Source organism: Schistocerca cancellata, chromosome 1 (assembly GCF_023864275.1).
Source record: "Schistocerca cancellata isolate TAMUIC-IGC-003103 chromosome 1, iqSchCanc2.1, whole genome shotgun sequence".
Lineage (NCBI taxonomy): Eukaryota > Metazoa > Arthropoda > Insecta > Orthoptera > Acrididae > Schistocerca > Schistocerca cancellata.
In genome coordinates, this window is record NC_064626.1 from 547,819,405 (window position 1) to 547,845,844 (window position 26,440).

At 39.2% G+C, this 26,440-nt stretch overlaps 1 protein-coding gene across 2 annotated transcripts; it reads right to left on the reverse strand.

Moving 5' to 3' along the window:
- Nucleotides 1-701: 701 nt before the first annotated feature.
- Nucleotides 702-26,375, reverse strand: LOC126180053 (alpha-ketoglutarate-dependent dioxygenase alkB homolog 4-like). Of its 2 annotated transcripts, XR_007536686.1 has the most exons (5): nt 26,131-26,375; nt 10,806-10,931; nt 10,642-10,734; nt 4,936-5,587; nt 702-4,488 (listed from the first exon to the last, which is right to left on the reverse strand). XR_007536686.1 is itself a non-coding variant. In XM_049924663.1 (4 exons), the coding sequence occupies exons 1-4, from the start codon at nt 26,227-26,229 to the stop codon at nt 4,994-4,996; spliced, it is 912 nt and encodes a 303-aa protein (XP_049780620.1). In that variant the 5' UTR covers nt 26,230-26,375; the 3' UTR covers nt 4,733-4,993. The 2 variants fall into 2 exon arrangements, 1 of the variants encoding a protein (XP_049780620.1); XM_049924663.1 differs by lacking the exon at nt 702-4,488 and having other exon boundaries at nt 4,733-5,587.
- Nucleotides 26,376-26,440: the final 65 nt, after the last annotated feature.

Below are 26,440 nucleotides of genomic sequence, written 5' to 3' on the forward strand. Positions count from 1 at the left end.
TGCACCAACAGTAGGTGACTATCCTCTGTAATTATAGTTTTCTTTCCCACTATGACAGAGCAACTATTCTAACTCAGTTATGGAATGCACTTTCTTGTTCTGAATAATGGCAATTGTAAACTACAACTGTAAAGGAGGTGATAAGGACAACTGATTCACTTACTGTGTTTGATTTTGTGTTTATAAACCCCATTAAAATATGCAAAAATCAAACCATGGAAAATCCAAGATGGAATGTAACAATATTATGAAAAGGAAAGTTGCCACTCACCCTATTATGGAGATACTGAATCGCAGATAGGCACAACAAAAAGATCGTCACAAATAAAGGCTTTCACCCAGTGAGGCCTTTGTCAAAAATACACCCCACACACACACACACACACACACACACACACACACACACACACACACACACACACACACACACACACAAAGTGAAACAAAATTCTGTGGAAAACTGTCTTAAAATAAAGTATGGTAGTACCAGACATAACTTCCACAGATATCCTTCAGTTACTTGCACAACAAAGATGTAGACATATCTCGGTGTACGATATCTTGAAAACTGATTACAATGTAATAAACTGTACCAACTTTTTCAAGTGAAACTCAATTTTTCTCTCTCAATCATTATTAATGTTGCAAAAATTGTGAAAAAGTTCACATTTTATGTAAAATAGATGAAACATCTTTCAGCAAAGATCTAAATACGTTACAGATGTCCCGAGATTAAGAAGACTCCTCACTAGGTATTATATGAGTCTTAAAAACATTCTGCAAAGTTTTTGCAAAGGTTTTAGTCAATAAATTGTCTTTTTTAGTACATTATTTAAAATTTATCAATGGGTTTTGGATACACCCATACAGCCAGCCTCCAAAAAATTTTTAACATTTAAGTGTGTAACAGCCTGAAATCATTAAAAAATGACAATTATCAATTAAATTCACTGAAACTGAAATTGTATCCATGATCAAAGAAAATTTCATTAGCATGAAAGGCAAGTTAACAACACAAATCATATTTATCCATTACTATATTACATTGTAACAAAAAATCAATTTCCTCTATTTTTATTTGTCCATCTGCTATAAAATCACAAAATAATTGACACACTTTTATGTCTTCTGTCACTAAAAGAGCTTGAATGTTTGCTGGTACTTTATTGTCAGAGGGCATCAGATGCTGCATTGGGATCATAGTTTCTTGATATGTCACAACAGAAGAAATTTTAGTTAACATCTTCCTCACTGTGGCATTCACTTGAAGAAATTGGGTCCATGTCGAGGCAGTAGATATGATGTTGGAATCTACAGTGATTAAATTGAAGACATGCTACTGTCGCTGTAAAGTTTCAGCTGTATTTGCCTTTCTATGTTGCCCAGGACGTGGTGGAGTAGGTACCACTGTGGCATAGTATCGCCTTTCAATTCAATAATATCTGCATTCCATCGGGCTGTGTTGCTAATCCTTTTGTAGGAGCTGGCGCTATACTGCTTTTCACTAAGCCAGTGCACACAGCTTCCTTGGCCAGGGTAGCTACACCTTCATTTCCCTTTATTCTGCTGTGCACCTTCATCCAGAACACAATGATACTATTATCTAGGTAGAACACTCCTCAGTTGCTTCTACGATGTTGTTTCTACATCTATATGACTCTGTTGCATTCCACACTTAAGTGCTTGACAGACTGCAATACTAGATGATTTTAGGTATTGTCAGCATTGTAGCAATACTAGGTAATTTTAGGTATTGTTAGCACTGTAGAATTTTAACAGCAACAATTTTGAGAGTGAATCTGATAAAATAATAATTGATTCTTATACAACTATTTTTTCTTTTATTTAAGTCCCTCTAAGATTGCTGCAAATTCTGCAGTGAGTATAGACACTACCTCAGGGAGCTAGAATTTCCTCCCTTGATCAGTTTTGCCATTATGAATGCATTCCCTGCTCTGTCTGTGTTTAGACTCACCACTGTAAATCTGTCTTGTGGATGGCTATGTTGCTAAACAATCTGACAGCTAAAATTTTCTCATTCATTACACCTTGGGTGTATGGAATATGTTAGTATAGGGTGCGCTGAAGCAGCTCAAATTTGTCAAAGTGATGACGCATTCACACAAAGAAAAGGCGTGTCTCTAAAAATTTGGCAAGGGCTGTAGTTTCTTGTTATGCCAAGACCTGTCTGCATACCACTTAGTTGTGAGTTCTCTAACCTTTGTTAGTAAACTGTCATGTAAGAAGTGAAAAAGTTCGAACAGGAATTTGGCACTGATGTATTTCCTGCATAGCTCTAACAGCATTTCATTTGGTTCCACCAGCAAAGTATTAGAGTAGATTTGAATGCTCCAAAACAGATTCTGATGGCTTTGTACTGTCACTTATCTCATTTTTCTAGGCTACTTTGTGTTGCTGATCCATATCAGATGCATCCATACTCCACATAAAGTCTTATTAGATCATGTATATGTCAATGAAAATTCGCAGGTCTGCATCCAACAAAAGCCTGTCACAGCATGAGGATATTTGTGGCACCTTCACATTATTTAATTATGTACTTATGTAATGTGACCACTTTAGCTTATGACTAATGCAAAGCCCTAAGTACATGGCCACCCTTTTAGTTAAACCTTTGTCTGGTGTAAACACACACACACACACACACACACACACACACACACACACACACACACACACAGAGAGAGAGAGAGAGAGAGAGAGAGAGAGAGAGAGAGAGAGAGAGAGAGTTGATTTATGAGGAAGTTGTCAAGTTAGTTATTAGTCAGCCACTCATTAAACATTATCATGGCATTATTCATCTGCTGCTGACTCAATAAAACTAACCCTTCATTTATAAACACATAATTCAGCTACACAATATGATACTCAAACACTTGGGGTTAACACTGAAAATTAGGGCCGATGCACCTAGATTTAATAACATGGTGACAACACCAAAGGCTTGCGATAACCCTTTACTTGTTCTCCTTGGCCCTGCTGCTTCACTGTTCCTTATGATGCTCATGCTTCTGTCTATCAACAGACAGGGGGTCACTAGTGGATGAATTATGATGGAGTGTCATGATTTTTCAACTTATTCACCAATAGGGGGCATAAGGACACTATCATAAGCATTTGCGATATCTTTATATACCGTGTTGTGGTAAGGATGGAGGACTGCGAAGCCAAGGAAATTCAGGACACAGAGTTCCACTTACCACCCTGAAGCATGTGGTTGATGACACAGCTGATTTCCAAAACATTCCACATGCTACGTCACAGTGTGACAAGATGCTCATGACGCATTGATGTAGCACTGCAACAATCATTGGTGGATGCCTCCACTGCCAGACAGCCAAAGCAGTCACCAGGACATCATTTATATACATCAAAGAAATCATTGGGCGACTGTAGCCAGGTGGTATCTGTACTGCAAGACGCTCCAGCACCCACTGAACAGCTGTTGTCATCATCGGCCTGCAAATGCCGAAGTCCAGAATTCAGGTTTCTGCACCATCCCACCTCCACGCCACAATCTATGGTTATACACCAAGCACAATTGTCCTAGGTTGTAGGAATGTAGCACTGGCACCAGCTGTTTGTTGCTGACACCACTCAGTGCCTGGCAATCATGCTGTTTCCTAGCAGAATGCATTATCTTCAGGGGTGTCGACTGCCGCAACACCAATATGAAGAAGAAATGTGGTTTGATGCCAAGCACTGTCACTGCACGAGAGCATGTACTATTATCTGATCTAGCTGAGTTGTCCTAAATGCTGCCCGTCCTATGACAGATTCCTGTTGCCTTTGCCAACCCATTCAGTTCACAATGTTGAAGTGGAAGAGTCTAATGCCATCCTGACAAACCAGAAGAATGGGTCCTTTACCACACACCATAAAGGCCAAAACATCTGACATCTGTACAAGTGGCACCACAAATGGGACTGGCAGAGGTGCTACTTTCATTACCAACACTGTCAACAGCAAGTGGCAGCATGTGTATATTATAATTGCTCGAGGGTTCCTTGTTTCTAGTTCTGTGTGTGTCTCTTTCCTTGTATAAATACACCATAGGTAGTATATTAGGAATTAAGATGGATTTTTGTTGGGAAAGTACAAGCAAGTTTAAATAGTAGATAAGTGTAGACTTAATTAATTAAAAGTAGCATTGTCATGCAAATTTTTAAATTTTGAAGTTCTCCAGGAATCTATGCTAGTAGGTATTTGGTTTGATGTCCACAGAGTAAGAGTTGTCATGCAGAACTTTTTCTCTTCCTTTCTGTTTCTGTGCCACGTTCCTAATTCCAGAAGTGATTTTATTCTCTAGTGAGGTAGTTGAAAGCCGTGGTACAGTGCTGACGGGATTAAATATATAACACCATATTACTGCCCCACAAAACAATGTTGTGAAGCACTTCAGTGTTGCATATTTCAGGCCAGTAAATCATTCCAGAATCACCTTAAGATAGGCCCATTTCCATTTTTCTGTAAATATAAAGTACATTTATTAAGCACATAATAAAACACTCTTGAGGTCTAAAGACTGCGCAGATACTAGAAAGAAACAGATTTCCTTAAAACCACATGGCCTGTAACAATATGGCAAGAGGATCACAGGGGTTCAGAAATCTTCATATGATACTGTTAGTAAAAATGTAATCATGTAACAGGATCAATAAATTTAATTTTTCACATATACACAACACATTCTAATATTTTTTTTTTGGGGGGATAAATGATGTAAAAATAAGCTAGATGTCAATCGTAAGATACTCTGACAACATTTTATGTGCAGTGTAAATGATAAGAACACACAGTTTTTCGTAATGCAGTAAAATGAGAAAGTATGTACTTGCTCTTAATTAAGCTGTTAAATCGTATATATACAGACTTCTTCCAATGGTTAATGTTGTGCATCTGCAGGAAAGTTACCTGTGTATAAATTTTCTCTCTTCTTGGAGGTAAAATGTAAGAGCTTCTGTGCCCATGATCACGATTCCTGTGACATTATCCTATGGTCCCAGAAATTGTTGGCAGCATTCAAAATTTCACTTCCCTTCTCTTCATGTTGCCCACCTTTAAGATATGGTGGAGTGAACTCCCGATAAGCAATACACACCCTTCTTTCTGAAATGTCTTCACGTAAAACACAGTGTTCCCAACCATACCGTGCTGGACCATAAACCACCAAGAGAGATCGCCTTGGCATGGGTACACGAACTACACAATCTTCTTGTTCACAACAGTCTAGAGGACCAAGGACAACTGGACGATACTCAAATGCGCAGCACAAATTATATCGCTTAATATCTCCTCTGTATTTTGTGAATGTCAACATACTGTCTGACAGAAGATTAACAGTAACAATACGCTCACCCCATATCCAGCAGTCATCAATATGAGGATCAATTGATGCACCACGTATTGGATCATATTCCAAGGAGCACTGTTCAATTGTTTTATACCCTGATAATAATGGTACAGTCTCAAAACGCTCTTGCACAAACTTTGTGAATTCTGGGAAACCATTAAACTCACTCAACTGCAGACGCTTCTTCTTAAAATTACACTTTGGTCCAAAATTCTGTAAAATAAAAGTAAAATCAGTGTAAGTATGGAGCAACGAGCATCTTATATCTAAAAAATAAATAATTCTGATGAGTGACTAGGTATTTATTAGAGATAAAAGAGAATCTATTAGTTTATACTAATTCAATGAAGAAAACCCAACACTACAATGTCATTATGAGACAATGTCTGGTATGTCATTATAAATATATTCCCTCAACAAACAGAACTTTGATAACCTGTATATGCAGTTAATCACATAAGCTATTAATATTAAATATTTGTGGAACCACTGCACACATTAAACCTCTTAACAAGTGATAGTTTACAAAGAGTGCATTTTATTGTTTGGTTAACATTCATAAATTTGTATTTGACAAAATACGAAAGTAGTTATGATGCTTTGAGTAGAGTTATGTAATTTTTAGTAGCCTTTGAGAAATCTTGAAACCATGGGTTTAGCGATATGACACCTTTTACAGTTAACTGAGAAACTGTTTTCAAAAAGAAATAAGAATGTCACTACACATCAGAAATTTCAACTTACTGACTACCAGAAATGTACTTTGGACCCCAGCCTACACAAATAAAGACTACTTAACAGTTTCATGACAATGAGAAGATAGCCAGGCCACCATTATGAGAACACTGGCAGATTTATTGGCTGCTGTTGGTGTGAACAATACGTGATGTACTTTGTTGGCTTTGTCATAATATCATAATGGCTGGTCATGCACCGTAGCTTTACAGCCCAAACATTCTTTATAGAATTGATCCCATTATGTAAATAGACAAGTCAATGAATAATACATTTTCACACTGTAACCAGAATCAAGTCCAAATCCGAAAGCGGGTCTTAAAATGAAGTACAACTTAGCATTGTAAGTATGTTTATTACGAACACAAAAGCACATTCACAACAGATGGAGAGAAAAGCTAGTAGCATGAAACATTATTTTCCAGAATGCAAACACTGTAAACATAAGAAATTTTGAGAACCTTCCAGAACAGAAACACTAAATGATAAGTAACTGTAGGGGGTCAGATTTGAAATTGTGACCAGCAGCATGCCAGTGAGCAACATTAACTATACCACACAGCATACAGCATGACTCACGGAACTATATAAATGAGTGAAACGATTGGGCAAATACTGTAGGATTAATGACATTGACGGAACCAGAGGATTATAGTTTAAATCAAATACATGTTTACTGAATAATGTTCACAAGTGTGAATTGTGGCCTCACATAAAGCGTCGATTCAAATAAAATAAATAATGTATGCAGCACATGCAGAAACACACTGAGCGAGGTTCATTTAACTGCACGTCAACTTATGAAAAACAGTAAACACACAGTCAGAAAGTACAGTTTCCCGCTATCAATCACTATGTACATTAACGTTTGTTATCCTGACTAACCACTGTGTGAAAAATGCAACGACTCCCTCATGCATGAATATAAATATGAACCGTAGCAAATAATTACAATTCACATCTGACTCAAATATCATAAAGAAAATTAAATTTCTTAGAGTTGTGCAAAATCGATTACTGTAAAGACAGCCAAATAATCTAAGTCCAGCAAAAAGTTTAAGTATGTAACTCCTGTTCACACAACAATTTGAGTTCACTGAAAAGTATGTAATTTATGTGGTTGCACAGTCCTCTCAACCAGCTCACCAATGACCACAGTGAAGATTGACAGCAAAAGGCCAAAGTCCAAAAGACAATGTGTGCCCTACAACTATCATTAAATATTTTTTTGAGGTCAGACATTACTGAATCTATGTTGATACTTAAATAATGACCACTATTCATATCTAAGCTAATTCCATATATGTATCTGACACAATATTACAGTTAAAATTGTTGTGGTCAGTTTGTGACTTCTTACTAAAATAGCAATACATTAACAAATAAGTTATAAATAAAATTTACAAAAGATGCCTACATCCAGTTTTACAATGAGACAAAAAGTACATAAAATTATAAATACGATGTGTGATCAAAAAGTAAGAGGATTTTTTTATTTTTATTTTGAAGGGTTTATATATCTTATTTTCAATTTTAGCTTGTTGGTACACATGTTCCTGATGTATGTTTGCATTTTTCGTTGTTCTGAATATTTAGTTTATTGTTGACAGTTGAAAAGGTCATATGTGCTTTTGAGTGCTTGGCGAATTTTTACTTTTGGAAAAGAGTGATCATAGAATTTGCATTAAACTTTGCTTGAAAAAATTGAATACTGTGCAGCACTGCATTCAAAATGCTGACTACAGCTTTTGGCAAATCTGCTATGACTAAGACAAGAGTTTATGAGTGGTATAAATGTTTCACAAAGAGGGTCAAGAAGACAGAGATGACAACTACCCTGGACACCCTAGCACATCAGTTACTGACAACAATGTGGAAGTAGTACAGAAAATGGTTCTAGAAAATTGCTGAATCACCATCTGAGAGGTTGCTGATGATGTCAGCATATCCTTCGGCTCATGCCAAGCAATTTTTTTCAAATGTTTTGGGCATGAAATGTGTAGCAGTGAAGTTTGTTCTGAAATTGCTGAATTTTGACTGAAATTGAATTGCATAGACATCGCTTAGGAACTGGTGAATGAAGTCGACAATGATCCGGAACTTCTAGAGAAGGTTATACCAAGTGATAAAACATGGGTGTATGGGTATGATGTTGAAACCAAGGACCAATCATCCCAATGGAAAATGCCTGAAGAGCCAAGACCGAAAAAAATCTGGCAAATTCAATCTATGTGAAGGTTCTCCTCACTGTTTTCTTCGATTACAGTTCAATAGTATCTCACAAGTTTCTGCTTATGATTGTACGGTCAATGAGGAATACTACTGGAAGTTATGTGCAATATGTGTGACAGAATCCAAAGAAAATGACTAGAACTGTGGCAAAACCACTCACTAAAATTGCATCAAATCAATGTTCCTATTCACACCTCAATGCTTGTTTGTGATTTTTTGGCAAGAAGCAAAACTATTATGTTGCCTCAGCTGCCGCATTCATTAGACATGGCCCACTGCAACTTCTTTCTATTTCTGAAGCTGAAGAGAACCATAAAAGGAAGTGTTTTGCCACCACTGATGTGAGAACAGAATCGCTGGACGAGCTGAACACCATAACGAAAAGCGAGTCCCAGAAGGCTTCAAAGATTGGAAAAAGCACTGGCACAAGTGTATTACATCTGAGGGGGATTACATTGAAGGGAATGAAGTGGGTGTTAATGAATAAATGATCAAGTATGCCAAGTTTGAAGAACAGGTGTCCTCCTACACTTTGGCTACCATGTCTCCTACATGTTCATTTTATTCATTATAATTTGCAACTCCAGGCTGTTTTATACAACTTTTATTTATGGCCCTTAACATAACTAATCAATCAAAGCATATAAAATAGTATATTGTGGATAACCATCCATTAGGAAGATTAGGTAAGGATCTAGGAAACTAGCACTCCCTTTCAACTTTGTTTAACTGTGGATGATTTGCATATAAACTTAATGAACTTGTCTGTAATTCTTTATACACATGCATGATTTTAAAAAAGACCTGTTGGAACATTTACTGACACTGTCAGTTTCCATTTGACATTGCATATGATCGGACTGCTCCGGATTCAGTTGTTACCAATTTTATACTCTACTGTGAAGAAAATTTTTTAACTTTCTTAATATTTATCCCAGAATCATGCTTAGAATTGCAATGAGATTGTCCCATTGCAATTATTAATTATTATTATTATTATTAAAATCCGTTTGCAGGGCCTGTAACATAGTTTCACTGAAAATATAAGTCATACATCATATCATACATCTTATCCATCACTGTGTCATCTCCACCTTTCTACTAAGTACACACACTCCACCATCAGAAAAGACCCTGAGTTCCAGTATTGACCACCAACCTACACACATTCCTTGCCTGCTCAGTCACTGCAATCTGTCAAATCACTCACTGCTATCTCTTGTTCCACGAGCTGATTCTCGTAATGTCACACTATGGTACAAAAGAACAGATCAATATCTCCTGTCTGAAACACATAGTAGATACATATTTTTAGGACAGCCATTTTTAGGCACTGCAAAAAAGATATTATTATCTAAAAGGTGAAGTGACAGCTGATCCAATGGTGTCGCTGAGTGACAGAGGAAAAGGAAACACCTGCACGGCAGCACTAGAAGGAAGCATAGAACATTAATATTTTATAGGGCCATATTAATGTAATATAGTTCTTCATTGCATATCGTTTTATGTTTATTGCAACACCTGATGATGACTTTGCCAAGCACGTAACAAATGAAAATCTCTTAAGTGATCTAGACAGGAAATATCAACTGAAGTGCATTACAATTACCGTCTCATACAAGGGATGTGTTTCTTTCTTAATACGAGAATGGAATAGCTTGGTTCCCTTTGAAAGAAGAAACCACCACAGTCAGTAAATGGACAATCCATGGTCTTGTCTACCTACTGAGTCAGGAAAGTAAGTTAAATGATGTTAGCAGCGGGGCCACGGGAAGAGGGGCAAAACAACTTTGAGTTCAGTTTGGATGAAACATGGGAGCAAGGTGGCTAGACAAGGCATCTATACAATAGAAAGAGCTGTGATATAGTATTAAAATGGCTTGCACAGAGAAGGCATCAAGGAAGAAAAGTAGATCCAACCTGGTACAAGTTGGGAAAGTAATTGTGTTTAAACAGACAAAGATACATGGGAAATGATGACTATTTTTATTTCCTTGCTGAGTATGGGCTAAGTGAATTGAGGCCATCGAACACTTAAGAAAACAGTGTACCCCATTTTCTCCACATACAAATATGTTTGCTTGTATCTCTGCAGAAATTTTCCAGCATATTATTCTTGAACATAGACGTATGTTGTCTGAAAAGTAATTTATTTTTTGGAACTCCATAGGCTTGTGAATACAATTTTTAAAACTGGCAGATGAGATACCACTATACAAGGTAAAAATTAAACTATCAACAGGAAGACTGCAAGAAATTTGCAATGTACAAAAAAATAAAGAAAACTGACTAAAAATTACCTGCTTTCTACGGCCACTCTGAGATAAATCCCATGGCATTTCATCAATGCCATTAATTAAAATTGCTTCTTCTTCTGGTGTCAAGAAATCAAGCTGTAATGTACGTTTCATTAGTAACAATCTTCAGTATCATAAATCTGGACATTTGAGGAAACACATTCTACCTGTATATATATTCCTGGGAATTCAATAGCATCTCCTTCATGCGCTGAATGAGTTTTGTAGTCTTTCATACATGAGCCTTCCCATGCTTTGTTACAGAAAGCACAGTATATGTAGCTTTTGCAGCCCTAAAAAAAGAAAAACTAATTATATAAAAAATTTATTCCAAAATTCATTTAATTTGCACACATATAGACGGAACGGCTTAAAATTACCTTCAGGAAACAATTCCTAGTGCAGCTGGTAGAAACAGATAATTAAACAGAAAAAAATTGTCCATCTTTAAGAACCACAATTTTCCTCTTCTGTGGAGGAAAGAGAAGATAGTTGGGTAGTATGGGAAAAGTATACTGACTAGGACATTCAGAATCTCCTCTAAACTGATCAACTGTACTTTGAGATGAACCTCTTGCAGTTACGTAATGGCCTTTCTTGTCTGTTTCTCTGTGAATGCAAACTAACTACCTAAAAGAGGGTGGAGGGGAGAGAAAAGGTGTGTGTGTGTGTGTGTGTGTGTGTGTGTGTGTGTGTGTGTGTGTGTGTGTGTGAGAGAGAGAGAGAGAGAGAGAGAGAGAGAGAGAGAGAGAGAGAGAGAGAATTAATGATTTGCTAAACTGCAAGATACTGAGATCACCTTATTGATATTGCTTTAGTATGAAATGAAGTTCAACGTACCAAGTTATCAAGATAAATAGGGTAGCTTGACCTTTCTTATACCTCCCTGTATAAGTCATCAGACTTGAATTATTTTTTTCAACACGTATGTTTTTATGATAATAAATGGTTGCTTTGTTTATTTTGGGATTTTAACAGCCCCAACAGATAGTTCCGGAGATGAATGTGAGAACAAGTGATAATCACCTCCTCCATAAAGATAAACATGGCCATACAAGAAGAAGAAAAAGAAGAAGAAGAAGAAGAAGAAGAAGAAAGGAAAATTACTATACAAGACAGTGAAATCTCATAGACAATGAGTGCTCTGGGTGCAAAAGGTTTTTTAATGCTTACGGAAATAAAAGGAATAAAAATTTTAAAAAATCATTTTTTTGCGTAGCACACTGAGAAATGTATACACAGTATGAATTAGTATTTAAAATTAATCTAAATTTGAAATGCTGCATTGTAACAGAAAATCGTAATAATCTATTATGAGTCTGTAAAATGTAATCTTGTTTTCTTTTATTGTACATCTATTTGATATTCATTGTAATTAAGGCTTGACATAATGTAAAATGGTAATTGCAATCAGAACACAGATGTTGCATCTTTCTTAGCCTGTCTGCATATAAAAAATGTATGCCACACCCAATACTCTCAGCTGAGAATTATCTGCTAGAATCCACAAGCAAGGAATAAATAAATCTCAAAGCATATGATAATGTCAGAAATATTTCAATGTATGTAGGTCACTATCTGAAGGTTTCAAAATAATTAACAAATGGTAATTTATAATACTATAAAGTGAATAGTGCATGTACTGGGATTGCATGAGGGCATTTTATGAGATCCTTTTTACAAAACTGAGGAAGCTCTTTTTCCTAGAAGTGGATAAGGTGTCTAAAAATACTGAGTGTTGAGGATTATTCGTGAACCAAGTAACTGTATATGTTTTCATGAATATACAGACTATGGGTCCCTTGTTCCAGCTCAAAGGTAGCACCGGTTAAGCAGTTTTAATAGAACTACTGTTGATCTTTTATTTTTTGATTGGTTTTGTTTCTTCCCTCATAATTGCCAGTACTACTACATTGATTCAAGCTTTTTGAATCTAAATACATTGTGAAATACAAATTTAATAATCATTCCCTGTTAATAATGGGCAAGTTAGATCACAATTTTATTAGTGCAAGTAAATTTGTAGAACTCTTGAAAGCTGGAGCTCCAACACACTAATATCACATGCAGTTACAAGAAATCTACATCTACATCTACATATATACTCTGCTAGCCACCAAGCAGTGTGTGGCAGAGGGCACAATTTGCGCCAAAGTCATATTTCTCCCCCTCTGTTCCACTTTGGATCGCGCGTGGGAAAAACGACTGTCTGAACGCCTCAGTACGAGCTCTTATTTCCCTTATCTCTGAAAGATGATGATTACGCAGTTTGTAAGTTGGTGGTAATAATATATGCTCTACATCCTCAGTGAAGATTGGATTTCGGAATTTAGTGAGCAGCCCCTTCTGTTTAGCACGTCGCCTATCTGCAAGTGTGTCCCTCTTCAAACTTTCTATGAGATTTGTAACCCTCTCGTGATGGCTAAATGTACCAGTCACAAATCTTGCCACTCTTCTTTGGACCTTCTCAATCTCTTTAATCAGACCCAACTGGTAAGGATCCCATACAGACGAACAATACTCTAAGACTGGACGAACTAACGTATTGTAAGCTATTTCCTTTGTTGAAGGACTGCATCGCTTCAGGATTCTACCAATAAACCACAATCTAGAGTTCGCCTTACCCGTTACTTGTGTAATCTGATCATTCCATTTGAGATCACTTCAAATAGTCACACCCAGATACTTGACTGATGTTACCGCTACCAAAGACTGATCACTTATTTTGTACTCATACATTAATGGGGATTTTCGCCTTGTTATATGCAGTAGGTTGCACTTACTAATATTGAGAGATAACTGCCAGTCATTACACCATGCATTTATTTTCTGCAAATCCTCATTGATTTGTTCACAAGTTTTGTGTGATACTACTTTCATATAGACTACAGCATCATCGGCAAACAGTCTAAGGCCGCGGTCAATACCATCAACCAGATCGTTTATGTAAATCGTAAAAAGCAGAGGACCTATTACACTGCCCTGGGGCACACCTGAAGTTACTCTTGTTTCTGTTGAAGTTACCCCGTTCAGGACGACATACTGCGCCCTGTCTGTTAGAAAACTTTCTATCCAGTCACGTATGTCATTGGACAGACCATAAGCGTGCACTTTTTGTAGCAAGTGACAGAGTGGAACTAAGTCGAAGGCCTTTCGAAAGTCGCGAAATATGGCATCAACCTGGGAGCCGGTATCTAGAGCTTGTTGCACATCATGCACAAAGAGGGCCAGCTGTGTCTCGCATGACCGCTGTTTCCTAAAACCGTGCTGGTTTCTGCAGATGAGCTTCTCAGAGTCTAGAAAGGTCATTATGTCTGAACGCAAAATATGTTCCATGATTCTACAACAAATCGACGCCAGTGAAATTGGCCGGTAATTATGTGCTCCGACTTTCTACCCTTTTCATAGATTGCTATGACCTGGGCCTTCTTCTAGCCCCATGGAACTTTCTGCTGTTCCAATGATCTCTGACAGATGACGGATAGTCAACGTAAAATCTTGCAGGGATACCTTTCTGGCACAGATGCCTTTCTGGCGTCTAAGGATCTTAACTGTTTTACAATCCCAGATACACTAAACACTATGTCAGCCATCCTTTCATTTGTTCGATAATTGAAAGGGGGAATGGTGCTACAGTCCTCTATTGTAAACGAGTTTTTGAAAGCTAGGTTTAGAATTTCGGCCTTCTGTTTATCATCAGTTACATTACCCGTACTGTCAGCAAGAGAAGGTACTGAATTATTTGTAGCGTTCACAGATTTTAAGTATGACCAAAATTTTTTGGGGTTATTTTTAGAATCTGCAGATAAAATATTGCTTTCAAATTCATTAAAAGTGTCTCATTGTCCTTCTGACAACTGCTTTCATTTCGCATAATTTCTGTTTGTCAGTGGGGCAGCGACTATGTTTAAAATGACTGGAAAATTCTCTGCTTTCTCAGCAACTTCCTAATATGTTTGTTGTACCAAGGTGGATCCTTTCCCTCCCCTATACTTTTGCTAGGCACAAACTTCTCTAACACATGGTGGACAATACCTTTAAATTCCGACGAAAGATGCTCAATATCTTTGTGTCCTGCAGGGAATGCTTGGAGCTGACTATGAAGATATTCATTAATGACACTTTTATTTGCTTTCCCAAACAAGAAAACTCTATGCTGATGAAGTAGACTCAATTATTAAATAATTAAAGAGTAAATATTCCTGTAGGTGTGATGAAATTTCAAGTACGATCATGAAGATCAATGCACCAGATAATTAGTAGGGCTGTACTAATCCACCTGAGCAACTTGTCTTTCAGGTATGATTAATTTGCTTACAGACTGAAATACTAATTAGTGAAACTATTTTATAAAATGGGTGAAAGACATAATATAGACAGTCAGTCAGTTTCATTGTCACCATTTCTTTCTCCCACAGAAAATACAATTTATTCTGTTGTGTGTGATACATTAACAGAGGTGAACAATAGGTTGAGGAAAGGAGATATTTTCGTTGATTGAAGAAAAGCATTTGATTGTGTGGACCATGAAGTGGAAGGTTGTCCTCCAGTGTAAACAGGGAAGAGGTTCGAATCTGACTGGTGTCATGTACAATGGGGTTTCTACAACTAAACATGACAGAGAACTGAAAATATTCTCTCTTCACACATAGCACAATTAGTGTCTTAGGTGATATACACAAATGAGAAGCTAATAGGGTGGCAAGTACCATCAGCAAGCGCCTTTCAGATAACAGATTAATGATTAATTCTAACATTCTATACAGATCCTGATGTAGACGTCTGGTAAAAAAGAAATTTTATTGTCCTGAGGTAGTTAAACACTGAGTTATATTCTGAAGATTGAAAGTAGCTGGAAGGCTTTCTTAGAAATATCACAATTAAGAACTTGTGCAGAAACCGAATGCTGGCATCTTCACTGTAAGAGTGATCCACACTGTCCCTGACACTGGAATGCTAAGGCTAGTTTACTTTGCTTACTTTAATTCTATTATCTTGTATTTTGGTATACCTTGGAGCAACTCTGTGCACTCACCAAGCATATTCTCAGTCCAGAAAAGGTTGGTCAGAGATTTGTGGCGTCAGTTCATAAAATCCATGTAGGCTGCTGTTAAGGTGTCTTGGCATTCTACCTCTGCCATCCCTGTACAAACACTGCTTAAAAGAATTTGGGGAATTTGTATATCAACACCTAGTATGTTCAACCTATACTGAAGCAGGCGGTACCTGTGGTCTTATAGCATAGCTTGAGATCTTCACTTTCAATGTAGGCAACAACTAAAACAATTCACCATCTATTGGCCATGTTGTGCATCACAGTATCAGCTGACCCCTCAGAAGGAAGTGAGTTCCATTGTACCAGGGTTCTCTAATGAGGTAGGCAGATGACAGTGTCACTTGTGGACATTGCAATCAACAGGCAAAGTAACACCTCAATGCGGTGCAAGTTGCTAGGGCAATCTGTTTGATCCAGGAGGAATGGACTTTCGGTCATGTTTCTGCAGATGATAATGTCTATCCATCTGTCATCCACAGGTCATGGACATGCTCGAGGGAGACATGTCAGTACACAAGGCAAGTTGGACAAGGCCATTGATGCCTTACAACCCCATGTGAAGACCAATATCTGGCCATCTATGTTACGGGGTTTTACGGCTACCACCAGAGCAGTGCAATACTGTTACAGAAGGACCATTGGAGCTGCTGTGTCTGATCAGACTGTTCGGAAAACATGATACGACAATGTCTCGCCTTCAGTTATGCCGTTCCCATGCCAACTGGCAAATCTGTCACTGGCAAAATGTATTATTCACAGTCAAGCCCAGATTTTCTCTGACACGAAGTGATGGCTGTGTTCGTATGTGGACTCACAATAGTGAGCAGTATCTGCCAAATATTGTCCAGGAAATAAAAAGATTCAATCAAGTTTCTGTGACGGTGTGGGGAGGCAGCAGTGTTGACAGCCACAGGGATCCTGTCATCGCACACGGTTGCCTTACTGCCATTCAGTGCATTGAACAGTTGTTGGACCACATGGTGGCTGCTGCATACAGGTTTCTTTCTTCCTTTTAGCAACCGAAATCATAAGTGCCCATGTCATAATCTTAGAACATCAATAAGTAAAAGAACTTAAAAGCAGCTATATGCTAAGCCCAATAAAAAGCAGGGAAGATAGCTAGAAACAAGATATTCTCCTTGGAGAAAGGTCCACAAAAAACACCATGGAGAGACAGAGGTCCCTACCCAAAGATCAAATGTCTTTCACCATATTGCTACAACAGACAAAAAGTAAAATATGATCAACAGCCCACATGCTGTTCGCTAAAACAGCTGATAACTCAAACAGTACACATACACGGAACCCACATGGTTAAAAAAAATGGGTATTGGATCAGGAAAGGTAACTGCCAAATGTTGGTGACAATGGGCACGATGTGGTGCCATTTAACAAATGGCGATGGCTAAAAAGACAGTGCTCTATACGCAACATAGCTAAAATGATCTCACAATGAGAAGGCCGAGGAGGAGGTTGGCCAAGCTGTTGGAAAAGCTTTAATTCCCTGGAGCTTGTTCCCATGAAGGGAACACCAGTGGTGATGTCAAAGTGACACCATCTGCTGACATATGGCAACACAAGATCATCCAGAGGAATGGAAGAGCTAGCAGGCTGAGGTGAAGGAAGAGGACTGCAGTCTTTGCAGCAGCATCGGCAATCTCATTTCCCATTAGATGGAAGTGACCAGGAACCAACATGAACATTATGGTGGCTCCCTCAACAGCGAGCAAATGGAAGCTTTTGTTGATATGTTGTACCAAGGGACAGACTGTGCACAGCACACAAAGGCTCTGAAGGTCACTGGGAGAATCACAGCATATGACAATTAAAAAGCTTGTGTCACCAGATGTACTGGGTGGCCTGATAGAGGGTGAAGAGCTCTCTTATAAAACTGAGCACTGTTCTGAAAGCTCACACCAAAAACAGTCAGTACCAATCACAAAGTCACAACTGACACCACAGTCGGTCCTAGAGCCATCAGTGTACGTGAAGGTGCTATAGCTAAGTTGCATGCAAAGGTTGAGAAACTTACAAAGATAGATCGAATCCAGATTAGTTTCATTGGAAAGTGAATGAAGCCCAACATGAACATGGACTCCTGCATGAAGCAAAGACAATGAAGGGTTCACACCCATCCGAACACAGCAGGTAGCATGAAGTTAAACTGCCAGAGCAGTTGCCAAAAGTGAGCTCCAGGAGGTAAAAGAGAAGAAGGGCATGCCCCATACTGGGGGTCAAGGGAGTCACTGAAAAAGGTGGCATAGGATGGATGGCTGGCATGGAAGATAAATGGCATGTATATCTGGCAAGGAGAACAACATGCCAATATAACAGTGATAGTTTGTAGCTTCTGCACAGAGACAGGAGGAGGATGGTCTGATCCATTCCCTAGGAAGTACCTTAGGACATGTAGGACACAGACGGACCATGTGCAGCGTGTGGACAGGTAAGAAGCCCAAGGTATTAAGATGGTGGAAGAAACCCATTGTACCACCAGAAATTCACAGAAACGGTTTTGTCAATGGAAAAGCGAAAGCCATTGTCGATACTCTATGGATCAAGATGAATGAGACATTGCTGAAGACACTGCTCAAGGAGACGAGCCCATGGAGGACTGCAATAGATCACAAAGACATTGACGAAAAGAGAGCTGGAGATGCCTGGTGGGAGATAGTCCATAATAGCATTAATGACTACAGCAAAGAGGATGATGCTCAGGACAGAGCCTTGAGGCACCCCATTCTCCTGTATAAAAGTGTCCGCCAAGGCCAAATCCACAAGTACCTTGAAAATTAGGTCTTTAAAAAATGCCTGAAGTAAATGGCAAAGGCACCTTTGTGAGCCCCATGTCCCCATGTGTATAGAGTAGAGAGGATACCAGTCCTCCAGCAAAGGTCGTAGGCTTCCTACAAATAAAAAAAAAAAAAAAATTGGTATTTCCACAGAAAACTGTTCGTGACATGGGTTGGCAAAGTGACGAGATAGTCAACTGCAGAAAAGCATGCACAAAATCAACATTGTGCAGTGGGTAGTAGATTGCGAGGCTCAAGCCATCATACCAGCCTGCCTTGACTCATACGTTCCATCACCTTGCAAACACAACTGGTGAGGGAAATGGGGCAGTAGTTAGAAGGGAAGTGTTTGTCCTTACTGGGCTTAGATATGAGTATGACAGTGGCTTCACGCCAGCTTCTGGGAAATGTGCGATCTGTCTAAAAAGGATTGTACGTTCAAAGCAGAAAGTGCTTGCCAGCAAGAGAGAGGTGCTGCAACACCTGAATTCCCTGTGGCAGAAGGTCAGGATGAGATGAGAGTTCCCTCATAGAAAAGATGGTATTAAATAAAGCATTCACGATTTTGAGAGCAGAAGAATATCAGCTGACTCTCTTCCACTAGTTTCTGAGGGAGGAATGCAGGTTGATACTGAGTGGAGCTTAGAATCCCCACAAAATACTGGGCCAAGTTGTTGGGGCAGAGAAGGAGCTGACCAATAAGCTGGAATAAGACTGCCTTGGTGACAGTGAATGACAGGATGATGTAGCCTCTATAAAGTGAAAAGACTAAGGAAAATGTGGACGGCAACAACTTGCAGCTGAGTGTTCAATGGGGCAGTTTAGCTATGGACGTCATCCTGAATGAGCAGCATGACCCCCCCATAAGATGGAATGCAGTCCTTGGGGAGGGGGGGGGGGGGGGGGGGGGAGCCGGCGAGGGGGGGGGGGGTAACAGCGAACCTGAAGGAAACATGAGAGGTCAAAACAGTATGGAGGACACAGTTTCATTTATTGGGGGAGAAAATAACCTGACACTGTGATTCCAAGAGCAGCCATAATTCCTCCTTGTTGGATCTAATGCCACAAATGTTCGACTGGAGAAGACTCATAACAGGGAATGGGCAGGAGGGAACAAATGAAGGGCAGTCATTTCGGTGGCTGCCAAGTGCCAGCCTTTGAAGACTCACTGGTACAGGGTCAGGGACTGGAGGCATTCTCCCTGAGCTGATCTGCGGACTCCGGAGCAGAAAAATGGTAGGCAGTGAAATGGACATTGGCCCGGGTGAGGGTATCATGCAGCGACACCAGTGAAGAGGATCTTTGAGTTGCGGAAGGAGAAGACTGTATCCCTTTGCCCTATTTCTTAGAGCCTTTACAGTTCACAGACAGGCCCAGACATTTGTTTACTGGAGGGATGTAGAAAGTCTGTGTGGAAGTGTTTTGTTCTTTCCGGCCTGCTGGTTGTGTAGCAAGTGATTGCACCGCTGGGGGGAGGGGGGCAGAGATTTCGTGGCTTGTTGCACAACTGTAGCAGAAGGAGATGGGGATGCTAACGTGATACTAGGCAATTTCATGATTGCAGTACTGAATTGGCAGTCGCAAGTCTGCGCGGCCATGTCCTGCATGGAGCGAGGCATAGCAACGACAGTACTGTAAGTGCCAGATGGTAAAATTCAGGGCTTTTGACTAGCCATCAGCTTGTGAGTAACAAGGTAGAGTACTTTTTCCTTCACTCAGATCGAGATATACAGGACACTCATGGGATGAGGCGGCATGGTTGCCATTACAACTGATACAATGGGAGGAGGAGGCGAGCAATCACTCTCAGATCATCTCTACCACAAGTAACACATTTGGCCATGATTTGCGAGGGCACACAAATGTGGTTATAATATTGACACTGGCAGCAATGCATTGGGTTTGGAATGTAAGGCTAGACCGGGATGACTTCATAGCCTCCCTTAATCTCCAGTGGAAGCACTCTTGATCAAATGTGAGAAAAAGAGAACGTGTAGGCACCAAGTTTGCATCAACCTATTTTGTTACCCAATGGACCGCGGTGGTGCCCTAATCAGAAAGATATTGTTGGATTCCCCCCTCAGTCAGGCCATCAAGCAGCTGAGTGTAAATAATACCCCACGAAGAATTCAGAGTGTGATGATCCTCAATCTGAGCTGGGTATCCATGGAAGTGCTGTAAGCAGTTGTTGGGCTTGAAAATCACAACTGGTCTCCAGGAGCAAAGCCGCATTAAGTAAGTGAAGCAGGACTTTACAGGGCCTGCAACTGCATCAACATCTTTCTGAATAATAAATGGGTTAACTGTAGCAAAAGACTGACCTTTGGTATGTGACACCACAAGGAACCAAGCTGCAGCTGGGAGAGTCATTGAATCCTTAGCTTCATTCCATTTATCAGATGTAGACTGAGATGGAGATGATTGGTTCACTGCATAAAAATATCCCTCCATTGCTAGCGTCTCTGATGGTGTGCTCCTCCTGACAGGGGGCCCCTCTCAGAGATGGCTCACCTGCCTTACGTGATTGTTCACACATCAGGTCACGCCTCCCAGACTCCAGACAGAGGGACCAATTGGCAATTGGGAAGGTAACAGCTAAAGCTATCACCCCTTCCTGGGCCTGACCTGTGCCAGGGGTATGTGCGAACCCTATCTTAAGATGCGGGGCGGGGAACTAGGCATTACTCAGTCACTTGTTATGCATCGAACATCTGGGCTGGCCTTCAGGAGCACACAGGAAGGATAAAGAAACCAAGAGAGACCTCAAACACCAAAGCAGAGGAAGGGGAAGATGCAGACAATGATGAAAGAAGGAAGAAACAGATGAAAGACTGTTGCTATGCCAGGCTTCAGAAACACATTCACAAAAATACCCAAGACATGTTCCCCAAGAGAGGAGAAAAAGAACATATGATGGTGACCCTGAATGCCTTCTCACACTCAATGATGTGGCAGAAATGACCAGTGATGTCTTGCAAAGCCTGGACATTGAAGTAACAGACAGGCCAGAGATGTGTGGGACGTGCTTGACAGACCCATTTGTAGTCATTCCATCAGAGACCCTCCAAGAACTGTGTTATGGGAATGGGTACCACAGATGAACTCTGTAGACTTGTATACATATCAGACAGTGATAAAATGCTCACAAAATGTGTATATGTTATTGAAGCTCTCAGGGTACAACGAAAATCACTCAGTACAATGGGATGAACATTTGTTTCCACATCAGACATTTTGGTTCTTGTTATGTAAATGAATGACGATGTAATGATGTTCTGTTATGTACTAAATTTGTGAAAGCTAAAGTTATAATTTGGTAACAAACTCAGTCCTCAATTACTGCTCAGTAGAATATGGCAGACGCCCAAATTCATTTTCCCCTAATTCTTTTGAGCATTATATATTCCACCATGAGACCTGTCATTGAAAATATTTACTGATTCAGAAGAAACTAACATTAATTCAGTGGAAACTAGAAAGAAAAATGGTACACATTTGGATAAAAATTCCTTAGTATTGTATTCTTATCTTAATTGTTTCTCATCCATGTTTCACTTAAATACAAGGCTATACTCCACACAAATACCTTTGCAAAATATTTCCCCACATTTAAATTTATATTTGATGTAACAAATTTTTCTTCTTCTGTAATAAGCTTCTTGCCACTGCCAGACTACATTTTAGATGTTCTCTACTTCGACCATCATCAGTTACTTTACTGCTCAAATAGCAAAACTCTTCTACTATTTTTAGTGTCATTTCCTAACTGAATTCCTTTAGCACCATCTAATTTAATTTTACTACATTCCATTACTATTGTTCTGCTAATGTCAATGATCATCTTTTTCAAGGCACTATACATTTTATTTCACTGCTCTCCCAAATCCTTTGCTATCTCCAGGAGTCACAATGTCTTCAGAAAACCTCAACGTTTGTATTTCTTCTCCTCAAACTTGAATTCCATCTCAGTCTTTCTTTGGTTTCCTTTACTGCTTGCTCAAAGTAAAGATTGAATAATATCAGGGACAGGCTGCAACCCTGTCACTTCCTTCTCAGCCACTGCTTCTCTTTCTTGCCCTTCAACTCTTACAACTGCCATCTGGTTTCTGCATTTGTAAAGAACCTTTTGCTCTATGTATTTTACCCCTGCCACCTTCATAATTTCAAAGAGTGTACTCAGTAGTAAAGCTGCTTTATAAAAAGGGAGAAAGGGATAATGTAGATAATTTTAGACCTATTTTTATGCCATCAGTGTTTGCAAAAGTTATCGAAAAGGCTGTGTATGTAAGGTTAATTGATCATTTTATATCACATGATTTGCTATCAAATGTACAGTTCGGCTTTAGAAGTCATTTGACAACTGAAAATGCTATATTCTCTTTTCTCTGTGAGGTACTGGATGGGCTAAACAAAAAGTTTCAAACGCTCGGCGTATTTTTTGATTTAACTAAGGCATTTGACTGTGCTGACCACACAATATTGCTCCAGAAGTTGGACCATTATGGAATAAGGGGAGTAGCTCACAATTGGTTCACCTCTTACTTTAGCAACAGACAGCAAAAGGTCATTATTCACAATGTTGATAACAGCTGTGATGTGGGATCTGAGTGGGGTACTGTCAAGTGGGGGGTGCCCCAGGGATCAGTGTTGGGGCCACTCCTGTTCCTTATTTATATAAATGATATGCCCTCTAGTATTTTAGGTAACTCTAAAATATTTCTGTTTGCTGATGACACTAGCTTGGTAGTAAAGGATGTTGTGTGCAACATTGACTCGGCTTCATGTAGAGCAGTACATGACCTAAGTTCATGGCTTGTAGAAAATAAACTAACATTAAATCTCAGTAAGACTCAGTTTTTACAGTTCCTAAGACACAATTCAACAAAACCTGACATTTTACTCTCACAGAACGGGCATATGATTAGTGAAACTGAACAGTTCAAATTCCTAAGTGTTCAGATAGATAGTAAGCTGTCGTGGAAAGCCCACGTTGAGGATCTTGTTCAAAGACTTAATACTGCCATTTTCACTATTCGAACGGTATCGAAAGTGAGTGATATTTCGACACATAAATTAGTCAACTTTGCTTATTTTCATTCACTTATGTCGTATGGTGTTATGTTTTGGGGTAACTCTTCCCATTCTAGAAGGATATTTTTGGCTCAGAAACGGGCGGTTCGGGCAATAAGTGGTGCGAGTTCACGAACCTCTTATCGACCTCTTTTCACGAGTCTGGGTATTTTGACATTGGCCTCTCAATATGTATATTCCTTATTGTCGTTTCTTGTTACCAATATTAGTTTATTTCCAACAATAAGCAGCTTTCACTCGGTTAATACTCGGCAGAAATCAAACCTCCATTAGGATCGGACTTCCTTAACTCTTGTACAAAAAGGTGTGCAGTATACTGCTGCATACACTTTCAATAAGCTGCCACTCGAATTAAAAAATCTTAGCAGTAATCCATGCGTTTTCAAATCGCAACTGAAGAGTTTCCTCATGGGTCACTGCTATTCTGTTGAGGAGTTCCTTGAAAAATTAAGATGATTCTCATTGTATTTCTGATAGCGTTTGCTTAAACTTATGGACTGATTTTCTTTCAGGTTCATGAACATTTATTTTTATCTGTTATTACTTTTTAAGTTTTAAGTTCATGTACTGACACATTCCTTGAACTTTGAGATTTGCTCCTCAATTTGGTCCTACGGAACTTGACATATAAATAAATAAATAAATTGTCAAACGCTTTCTCTGAGACTATAAAAGCTATAAATATAGGTTTGTCTTTCCTTAACCTATCTCCCAAGAGAACTTGTAGTGTCAATATTGTCTCACTTGATCCTACATTTCTCTGGAATCCAAACTGACTTTCCCTGACATCAAGTCCTACATTTTTCCATTCTTCTGAAAACAATTCGTGTCAGTATTTTACAACCATGACTCAAACTGGTGGTTTGGTAATACTCCAACCTGTTTTTTGGAATTAGAATTACCACAGTCATCTTTAAGTATGAGGGTATTTTGCCACTTTCATATGTCTAGTACACTAGGTGGAATAGTTTTGCTATGGCTATCTGTCTCAAGGATATCAGTAGTTCTTACATAATGTTGCCTACTCCAGGGGCCTTGTTTCAACTTAGGTCTTTCAGTGCTCTGTCAAACTCTTCTCACAGTATAACATCTCCCATCTTCACTTATTTCCTCTTCCCTTTCTATAGTATTGGCTTCAAGTTCATTTCACTGATACAGCTGTTCTATATACTCAATTCATGTTTCAGCTTTCACTTCTTTGCTTAGTATTGGATTTTCAACTGAGCTCTTGATATTCATACATCTGTTTCATCTTTAATTTTCCTGTGTGCAGTACCTATCTTTCCCCCATTAATAGCTGCTTCTGTAGCCTTGCATTTACCTCTAGCCCAGGGGCAGGCAAACGTTGCACGCAGCTCGTGAGCGCACAGCGCTGCACGTGTGCTGCTCGCGTGCAATCGCCGAATAGGGCAGTGGCGACGGCCGGCAGGTTGTGGCAGTGTAGTACAAGGCTGAGCCGCGGACGTTGATGCGAAGCGACCACTAGGTAGTGAACGTTGTATTTCAAGAACCGGAAAATGCAGAGTGAATCAAGGAAACGGAGACGTGGAGATTTGCTATCTTTTAAAAAGTAATCGGAGAATCATTTTTTCTTTATGCAAAGATGTGAAAATTCAAAATGTTTAATATGTGGCAGTATTATCGCTGGTCAGCGGAAGTTTAGTATTGAAGGCCATTATATTAAATTTCACAAGGACGAGTGCAATTTATTGTCGGATTCTGAGCGGATGGGGAAATTGACTGAGCTTAAGAAGAGCGACCTGACGATATTAGATGCATCTGTCCTAGTTGCCGTTGTCACGAGAGATCTGCGACTTTCTCTCGTCATGTCTCTCATCTAACTGATTTAACATTTTATGGAGCACTGCTTTCAATTTTTCAGGACGACAACAATAATAGCCCAGTGGTACATGCAAGCTATAAAATTGCGCTTAATATAGTGAGAGCTGGAAAACCATTTGCTGAATTAATAAGCCTCGGTTAAGAGCAAACATAAGTGATGAAAATTTACGTAACTGTTTGCGTTTGTCTGCATGCAGAAATTTTGTTCCAGATATTAAACGTATTGTAAACTCCACCTGTGATAATTAAATAAAACGTATCTTAGTTAATAGGTTCTCTTTCAAACCATGATTTATTTCAAGCACTCCTGCTAACCTTATTCCATCATTCAATAAAGCAAGCTAGAAAAACAAAACACATTACAGAGGAAGGAGTGGACAGGAGGTATGGTGGGGAGGGGTGGTAAGCGGGTGGCCAGCTTGCTCGCTATAGACTTATGTACTACCAGTTTTTACTACATTTACTATATACTTCCTGAAAACTGCTGAACTCTTGTCACACGCTCCAATGCTGATCCAGAAACTCTACCAAGAGTAATAAGGATGAGGGAGTTTACATCTTGAATACCAAACAATAGACCTCATCTTAAAAAAAATAAATATCTTGAGAGGCTTTCTGGTTGTGAAACATACAAACTACAAAGCAAGAATACAGTCGTAACTGTAGCACTACTCTATCATTAGTTGTATTGTTTTATGATAAGAAACGTACCTTGGGGGGTTTAAAATCCTTCTTAGGAATTCCAAATTCTCTCTCACATATTAAGCAAGTTCTGATCCCTTTACAACCACATGGCCTAGGTTTTTCCATTGGTTACGTATTCCACGTGAGCAAAACTACGAAGCATACTACGTCAGTAACATTTGTTGGGAACACGATCACATTCCAAGCCTCCTTCCGTCTCTAATTGTCCCACTGCCACTCGCAGATCTCTTCATCGCTATAATCCAGCTGTTTGCTGACAAATGTAATCCATCGAATAAATAAACGTCGATATGCCATATCGACTAATCGATACAAA

Coding starts and splice junctions, on each gene's coding strand:
- LOC126180053 (XM_049924663.1), bottom strand. CDS start 26,229: ATGGAAAAACCTAGGCCATGTGGTTGTAAAGGGATCAGAACTTGCTTA. Junction 10,735..10,805: donor TCCCAGGAATATATATACAG/GTAGAATGTGTT, acceptor CGTACATTACAG/CTTGATTTCTTGACACCAGA. Junction 5,588..10,641: donor AGAGTGGCCGTAGAAAGCAG/GTAATTTTTAGT, acceptor TTTATTTTACAG/AATTTTGGACCAAAGTGTAA.